We start from the raw sequence: 9,346 nt of genomic DNA, 5'->3' as shown, positions 1-9,346 counted from the left end.
TATGAACTTGTAGGTAAATTTCCAGTTTACCTTTGGCTGGATGGTTGAAGATCATAGATATACATTAGTTTATAGTGGTGGCCTTAACAGTCTGCTGTTCAATTCTAGGTACCTGAGAGAGGATAAGCCACACGGGTCGCTCGGGGGGCCTCTACAGCTTCAGAGATTACATCATGGAGGAGAGTCCGGTCTGTCTCATACTGTTTGAATTGATGTAGACTTTTGGCATTACCATTATTTGTTAGGATCAAACTGTAATGGATTGCATCCATCCGGTCTGTTTAATTAGCATTTTTGCAATGGGATACTTGCAATGGCTTGGTTGTTGTTGGTATATAGTTGGTATATATGTTGCAGTGCTGGGTTGGATTAAGCCATTAAGGGAACTTTCGCCTTCTAGATACCCTTTGTTTCTTGCAGTTACACATTGTATTGCTCAACTATGACGTCTGTTCAAGCTTCCGCTTGCCAGAAATGCCCATTGTAAATTAACAATGTTTGCTTTGTTGGATACAGATCACTAAATGTATCACCATATCATCTTTGCAGAGACCAATAAAAGGTACGGTGGGATGGGCACTTTGCTGGTCAATAAGCTGTGACAATAATGTAGTACTAACTTTCATATTAGTCTATTGTAGTCTCATGCATAACATTATCCCAAAAATCTTCATCAGGTATCTCCAATGTCAGCTAACCAATTTGGCGAGTTAGTAGCTGATCCTGAAACAAATGAACTATTACAGTATACGGAAAAGAGCGACTTTTCTGAATATACGGTGCTGATTATTTGTTGTTTGGTTTCCTCTTATATTTTCCATTCAGAGACTTACGTGTCTTATTTAGCTTTTAGATTATTTTGGCACAACCAATTGTTCCTGATGAGTAAAGTGTGTCTCTAATCTTCTAGCATTATGAAGATGAGCAGGTACCTGAATGTTCTTAACAAACTTCAAAACAACAAAGTGATGAGCTGGTTAAATAGGTATGTCACGACTCCAATAATTAATAATTCAATATCAATAAGTGTACTAATATCTAGATTTTCTAACTTCTTGCAAATGCTTATCTGAAAAAAAAGTTGTCTAACCTAAGGAGCTGCCCTTGCTCCTTGCTGGAATGCTGTTTCAGGTGAGCCTCTCAATATGTTTTGATGAATTATTTTTTCACATGTGTCAAGTACCGGATAATGACATGCTCCGTAAGTTGTCAATGCTACCCTCCGAGTCTATTAAGTTTCTTGTAAAATTGATGGCCCGGAAGTTATAGTTAGCTGAACTGCGAGAAAATACATTTATATACCAGCTCCTATCAAAATCATTTTTACTTAGGTGGAGAGCACCGCAGAAGGATGCATTCCTTGGAATTGTTGCTATGTGGGTTTATATATACAACACTAAAATCATTTTTCCTTCTATTTAATCAAAGGAATCTACTTACCTTTCCAAACTAACTCTGGAAACAATCGATGACTCACCCAAAACATACTTATGCTTGGATCAGTTGTTTATAAGAACAATGGGCTTTCTTAACTTAGTATTTCCATAGGGATCATCAGCAATTAAAAGCCACGGAAAGACCATTTATAATTACCGGAAATCCACCACATATATCCAAGAGAACTATCTGCCTTATAATATTTATGTCAATTTTCTTTGTCGCTGCCTTTTGTGTCCAGAATGTTTGTGCAAATCTGCAATATTGTAACAATAGCCATAGTTTGGATACAATGGTGTATTTGTCCTGTTGGTTTAATCCACTCCATTGATTATTAAGTTCACGGGATGGTCTCTGTTAAATGGGTCAAAATTTTAGTGGAGGCGAGATGTTAGTGGGATCACTAAAATGTGGATGTTTTTTTCGATGTACATATGTGGTACATTATATCCTACATATCACAAACAAGGTGTCTTGCACGTACCTCATGTACACATCTTGCAGGAAAATCTGTTTTCGTAGATCATTGTTTTGTGATACATGCAGGGACTCTGTTTATGGAAGTATAACTAACATTTGTTTGTTTTCCTTTCAATAGGAATATATAGCACTGTGGCATTTCTTGATGTTCAGGGATGCCCAAAAGGCTTTAGAACTAGCTTGAGTTGATATTCTATGTGAATTGAAGAACATATAAGAACAAGGTTGTGTAGTTGCACTTCACAAACCTGTCATAGAAGAACATTGTCTTCTTGCAGTAATAACAGAGCTTTTGATTCATATGATGTTTTATTACGTAGTGGATTATCTTTAGGATGTTTTGAGGAGAAAGATGGATAACAACCAGGTTTGCCCTCTGGATCTTCGTGGTCACTTCGACTGAGGCGGCTAGCAGGTTGCTTCAGCATGGTCGAATAGTGCTTTCCTTGACGATTGTTAGTTAGTTTTTTCCAAGGTAACACTTTCTGTTACATTGTTTAGTCATTAACAAGTAGCGGTTTCGTGATAGTGATTTTCTAGCTGGTTGAGTTTTCGCTGCACACTTTTCATGAATGATTTTGAAATGGGAAACTGATGATATATTTGATGTAAAATTGGTTGCAACCTACTTTCTTGAAATTTGGCAACCAATTGGTGTTTTTTTCATCAGAATGTAGAAAATTAGGTAGTGGGTAAGCATGTTTCTCCGCTTTCTTGAAATTTAGCAAAAAAATATCATTAAACAATAGGTTTTTGTTGGTTGAGACTTGCATTGAGTAATCGCAATAGTCACTATGTGGATTCATGATGATGTTTGTCAGTCACATAATTAACCATTCGACAAATTATTCTTAACTGATGCAGTAACATCGTACGTTGCATGTGCTCTTTGGTAAGGATCCCAAAGACTCGTGGTTGTGCGGTATTTAAAATAGGTCAAGGTTGGCCGTTGGCGACATTGTGCCTCCATCTTGATGTTTGGAGCATGTTACCAGACTTGCTATTTCAACTTCACCATGAGCGTCTCAATAGAAAGGGATGTTTCAGATGTGCCATGCAGAGCATAGTTAACTTCCCCATGCGACTTGTGTGTACCATTGTGTGCAGGACAACTATCTTTCGTTTTTTGGACATATAGGAATGTTACGCTGACTTCCTGAAATGTTGTCTGTTGGAGTTTTTTCCTTTTATTTTAGTTTGTAGTAGTATGTTTTTATATTCTTAATCCAATTGGGGAGTAAATCCGCTTTGTAATTTTTAAAAGTACTTATCTTGGGTGACCTACTTCTATTATCACCGGGGGAAGCAGTTTCTTCATGAGAATGAGAGGAGACGAATGCACGTTGCACCATGTCCTCTTGACTGTAGTACTAAGGTGGACAGGTGGTGGTAATTAAAATACAATTTCATCAAAGTTCAAGAATGACAACGGCATGAATGGACCAAGCTATGTGAATGCTTCATCTTTTTATTTTGACCTGGAACAGCACGATTCCATTAATTAAGCTCAGCAGACTCGTTGGCCACCACAACGTTTACATCGTCAAGTACAACATCCGGCCATAACAACCGAATCTCGTGCTGATTTGCACCAAAAGCAGCTAAAAGATGAGCAGCAACATTACATATTTGTGGTACATGGGCCACCTCGACCGAGATGAAATTTAGACGAAGTGAGACACGTATATCTCGGAATATAACACCTTCAGGAGACAAGTCATAGTATGTGCCTTGCACCGCATAGGCCAATATAGACGAGTCAGTCTCCAGGACAATCCTTCCCATATCCCATTTGATCGTGGCACGATTAATATGACAAAGTAGACCCTAAAAAATAAAATATCATGGGTTCAGAGCCAAGAGTCCGAAATATGACTTCTGAAAGAAGAGGACGTTGGATGCTTGGGGCTAAGAGTTCCAAAAATGATTTCTAAAAACCAGTTCTCGGGAGAGAGAAAAATATTATGAGAAAAATGTGTTGTTCTCCGGTGCAGCTTCTCCGTAAAATATTAGTGTACTCGCACCTCTATCTATGTATTGGAGGTATCGTCTCAATACAATGTGTCGCCAGGTACAACAAGGTCCCGATGACCAGGGCCGTGACGATATATCATGGGCTCGTGATGGATGGGTGACGAATCTCATTGTTTGGCATTGATCGCTGGAAGGAACTCCTACAGCAGGGCCTCGCGCAAGTGCGTTTGTGTCACCGAGGGTGGCAAGGACATGCGGCAGAGGCGATGGAGCTCGTAGGGTTTCTACAATCGGCAAGATGACATACACGCTAATGGCAGGGAGTGACCAACCATGCCTGGGACGTTCCTCTCCAGCTGAACTAAGGGCGATGATAAGGGGGTGGGGTTTGCGGCCAGCAGTTGGATCTCTGATATATGGCCAATACTTTTTACCGTTTAGGCACGATGATAAGGGGGTGGGTTAGCGGCCAGCGGTTGGGACTCCAAAATTTTCTTTTAGAAATTGTGAGCAATTTAGGCACTATGCTGGAATATTTTTTTACCGTTCTCGATAATGTTGAAGTTTCTTAGGGTTGGAAGCAAGTTTTCGGTCTCTAATCATGATGCTCTTATATATGTAATTATTATGTGTATCATAAAATATAGTTATATCTTTTTCTTCTAATATAATTTAAAAACAAACATTGAAATGGTGAACAAGATGGAACCGTAGCAACGCACGGGCATTCAACTAGTGTTGGTAGTGAATGGCATAAAGTGGCGACAAATTTATGGTGCCATTAACTTTTTGACCTCTTTTTTAGCTTCGGATTACGTTCACTCCACCGCACTAGCATCCCCTGAATTTGACTACTGGAGGTGTTTGATTACCGGTGATTATGCTCCATGACGATGGAACTGCAACCGCAATTGGAACTAGCTCAATGACCTCTTTACAATGGAAACACCCCCAACTAGAACCAGTCCACTACCAACAAATCTTGAAAGCAATTACTGAACTTTGTCTACTTGCTTTCAACAAATCTTCCGTAAAAAGAAAAAGAAGCGACCTTGGACGCTCTCCCTTATCCGCTACAGTAAGGGTGACTTTTTCCCCTCCCGCAGATCCACCTCGCCGCCGGTGATTCGCCGGTTCCCCCTCCCTCCGGCGGCCGCTCCGGCGGCGGGAGGGTGGGGGAACCTCGTTTCCCAGCTGTACATAGTGTAGGAGCTGTAGGGTGCCTCGCCGGCGGCGTCATGGAGTTGGTGGCGGGCAAGCTTTTGGTTTTGCAGGTGGTGTTCGTCCTCTCCGGCGATGGAGCTCGGTGCAGTTCTATGGTGGAGCACCCCCTTCCTCGCGCTCGCGTTCCCCGGTGGACGCCATGCGCGTTGTTCCCCAATCTGGAGCTCGACGCGGGGTTCCGGGCGGAATAATCGAGCCGGCTGATGTTGAATCAAGGGAGCTTGGCGGCCGGCAGCGCAGAGATGGAGGCTCTCCGGAGTTCGAGGACCGGCGACTTCCCGTCCGCCAGGGGTCATCTTCGTGTCCAAGGCGTTTGTGAAGATGCGGCGGCGGCGCGCCGCCGGAACGTGCTGCTCTGCGGTGGTTGCTTTGCTTTACAGAGGGGCTTGTGTGTTATTTTGATCTTTGTGGAGATCCTTTCTGTAATTTCCTTGTTTTAATATCAGTGGTTATCGCAAAAAAAAAAAAAAAAAAATCTTCCGTAGAGTCACCGAGGCATCAATGTCATTTGGAAGATGCAACCCTTTTTGACCGGAAAAGTCACGGGTGTCGTTTGAACCGATCCACGATAGTGGCAGCTGGCAGCAACCTCTTTGCAAGTCCCGAATGGCGCATTCTCAGGCAAACAAAGACTACGACCGCAGACAATTATCCAACAAAACTAGGACCGCTGATGAAATGCTGCACAGGATTCCCGAAAGCAGTTTTGCCGGTTGCCGCCGGCTGCTTTGCGGGCAAGATAATCAGTCCTTTTTATTGATCTTCCTTACGTTGACGAGGGCCGGTCTTTCTTAAACTTGATTGACAATTAACTTAATTCTTCGTTGGATTAGGATGTGATTAGTGCTATGTACGAGTTCGGCAATTAAATTTTTCTTAGTTGCAGATATGGTTGTAACTATGATTTGCAGCTGATGCTCACACATCATGTGCAACTTGGAAAATGTCTCGACCAGATGAATTTACTTCGTGATTTGTTCTAGTCAAAAATTGCAACATGATTTGCGAGTAAGATTGGATGATAACAGTTTTGTAAGAATTAACTTAATTTTTCTTAATGCTCACACCATTAAGAACAAGTCAGCCCTTAAAAACTTAGCCTTATTTTACAATCAATATCACATTTATCCATATCTCGAGTTGACTGAGATTTTTTTTAACTCAGTTATCCAAGAAAACTTTTGATGCGGTCTCTCCGCATTGAACTTTTCAGAGGTAGGAATCGCCCCTATAATCCTTCCCAACCCCACTTAGTGTGGGAGCTTATGGCATTAGGTTTGTCAAAGAAATTCATCGGGAAAAATGCAACTGTAGTTCATAAAAACGTGTAACTAAAACATTTTTTTGTGACTGCGACTTAAAAAATTCTCAGTCTACTGAGATACAACAAAATAACATTAAATAGTACATGGCATCTCGAGCAAATAAAATCTAAAAGAAACAAGCGAATATTCGAGGTTTCTGAACGCATTTCTTCTTTAATTACACAATCTTGTACTTTTCTATAGGCAGTCAAACATAGTAGTGAAACACGAACTTGTAAAAATCAACGAAGGTTTTTCCATAATTTTAATTTGATCCGGAATGTCAAGGCTATGCACATGATCGCATTCATTAAAGTAATCAATGAACATCAGCAAGAGTGTGAATATGAACACCGGTATAATAGGGAAAAACAACCGAATAGACTGGTCATTGGGGAGCCGAGAGTACGATACACCATTATCGAGGATGTAGCAGCTGAAACAAATATTGATAGGATAATCCTCCTAGCAGCAACCATGAGAAAATATCTAAAAACAATCCGACGAAGCAAAATCTGAAGGCCAATATCTAGAAAAATTTAGTCGCCCAACACCATTATTGACATCAAGAAGGAGATCTCGTCGTCGAATGAACGACCAACGATCACTTATCGTAGACAATGTCATCTTCGATCCAAATTAATTGACTCCGCTTTATCTAATATGGATGTACCTAGATACATTTATCAACTAGATATATTAGTATCTAGATAAAATGGAGTCAACTAGTTTGAATCTGAGGAAGTACCGAAGTCCTAATATATCAAACATACTTACACTAAAAACTCCATACATAGATCGGGTTCTCTACTTCTACCCAGCACCGCTAAAAAAGGTAAGACCGATGGCAGAACAGAACAATTGGAGGCCCCAAGCTACCGCTTACTCACGGTCATGGATGAAGCTTAAGCAAAGAGTGCCACGTTTAATTCTGTGCGCACGAACACGACATGACATTGTACTCTTCACAACTAGTAGTAATTACATATAATTCTACTCTTAATTTGATGCAGCTATTGATCTCAAGAAACCAAAGAACGCATGCTCCCGTAACTTCCTTTTACAGGGCAGAACTCACTGAAAAGAACGCTGTAGTACTTGTAGTAGAACGTGTCCGTTCAGTAAGTATCGACGACGAAGACGCAGACCGGCCGAACGATGGGTGAACCGATCACCGCAGCACGGGTCTGGTCGGGTCGTCCGTCTGGTCGTCGGAGCTGAGCGAGAAGACGTCGACGGGGGCGTAGGTGCCGTCGATCTCATCTGCGGCTACACCGCTGGACTGCGCGGGCGCGCACGAGGGCCTGTTGTCGAGGAAGAGCACGACGACGGTGATGTCGTCGTGGAAGCGCCTCCTGCGTCCCTTCTCGATGGCGGCGATGCTCTCGTACTTCATGTCCTTCTTCCTGGCGGCCTCCAGCTGCGCGGCGCGCACCAGCCGCATGGCCACGCCCTTCCTCGGGCTGCGGGCCACGATGTCGACCGCCGCCTCGTCGGTGAGCTGCTCCCACAGCCCGTCGGACGCGAAGATGAGGAACTGGTCCCCGGGCCGCAGCTTGCGGGCCCTGACCGACGGCACGGCGCTCATGACCGGCCGCCGCATCGGGAAGGGGCAGATGGCCTGCATCAGCGCCGGGCTGCACATGTCGGGCCGCTTGAGGTAGGCGTCCCCGATGGAGCGGGACACCGTGATGATGCCCTTGATCCGCCACACGCCGTGCGCGCTGGTGACGATGTGCGGGTCGTCCGGGTGCGCCTCCACCACCTCCCGCCGCACGGCCTCGTCGGACACGTTGTGGTCCCGGGAGAGCCGCTCCGCCACGGTCCTTCGTCTCCCCCTGTCGCCGGGCGCGGCGCGGCGGCCCAGCACCGCGCGCGAGTCGCCCAGGTTGGCCACGTAGAGCGTGCCGTCCTCGATGGCGCCCACCAGGCAGCAGGAGCCCACGGAGACCAGCCGCGGCTGCGTCGGCCAGGACCTGGCCACCATGTCCATGAACTCGTCCTCCGTCGCCCCGAACGCCTGCCTGATCACCTCCGCCGACAGGCCGCCGTTCTCGGACGCGAACTCTGCAGCAAAGTGGGTGTAGGTCAGTCAACGGAACAATCGTGAAGTGGGGTCAAAAGAGAAGCGCACGCGCGCAGTAGGCAGTTGGTACCTTGGATGAGGGAGAAGAGGCGTGCGTTGACGAAGCGGGCGGCGTCGGGGCCGCCGTGGCCGTCGTAGACGCCGACGAGCGTGGAGGCGGGGGAGACGAGCACCTGCGCCTGGTCCTCGAGCGCCTCGTTGGCCTGGGCGACGGCGACGGAGTAGTCGCCGGAGGCGTGCGCCTTGAGGGCGACGTCCCACAGCAGCCCGTCGTCGGCGACGCTCCCGGACCGACCACCACCGTCGCCGCGGTCAAAGCAGCAGCAGGACGGCAGCCACCGCCGTAAACACCCCATGCTCCGGCGAGAGTAGCTACTGGCGCTCTGTGCTCTCCAGTTGGTGTTTGTATCTGCGAAGCGGAAGGAGAGTGACCGATCTTGTGTGCGAGTGTGACAAGCGGCGTGGCGCGTGTATAGGCGACGAGTAAGCGCGTAGGATGGAGTAGCGGTGGATGGCGGGGGCACGGCACGACGGAAAGGAGCAGGACGTGTGCGTTGCGTGGAAGACGCGTTCGTCAGTTGGGCTATCGGCCGTTCGTTCAAACCCCTTTCCTCCGGTCGCGGCTCGCGCGCGCGCTTGCGGCCGAAGCAGATGACCGATCTCGGTTTGTCTGCTTGCCCACACTGCACTGGTCAGCAGTGGCCGACCGTCTGAACTCAAAGAGGTTTTCCTGCGAAATTTTTGAACATTATTTCTGATCGGAATATGCTTGCTCCTCAGACTATGCTAGATTCAGTTAATTTCTTCGTCTAGCTCAATTGCTGCACCCCTCCCTTTGGAG

General features: G+C 45.8%; 1 protein-coding gene across 1 annotated transcript; it reads right to left on the bottom strand.

The window, feature by feature from the left end:
• Positions 1–7,266: 7,266 nt before the first annotated feature.
• LOC124696489 (probable protein phosphatase 2C 29) lies at positions 7,267–8,939 on the bottom strand. Its single transcript, XM_047229214.1, has 2 exons — positions 8,576–8,939; positions 7,267–8,486 (listed from the first exon to the last, which is right to left on the bottom strand). The coding sequence occupies exons 1-2, from the start codon at positions 8,859–8,861 to the stop codon at positions 7,591–7,593; spliced, it is 1,182 nt and encodes a 393-aa protein (XP_047085170.1). The 5' UTR covers positions 8,862–8,939; the 3' UTR covers positions 7,267–7,590.
• Between the last annotated feature and the right edge of the window lie 407 nt (positions 8,940–9,346).

The sequence above is a fragment of the Lolium rigidum genome, chromosome 3 (genome assembly GCF_022539505.1).
Source record: "Lolium rigidum isolate FL_2022 chromosome 3, APGP_CSIRO_Lrig_0.1, whole genome shotgun sequence".
NCBI classification, from domain to species: Eukaryota; Viridiplantae; Streptophyta; class Magnoliopsida; order Poales; family Poaceae; genus Lolium; species Lolium rigidum.
This window is presented reverse-complemented; position numbering and strand designations above follow the sequence as displayed.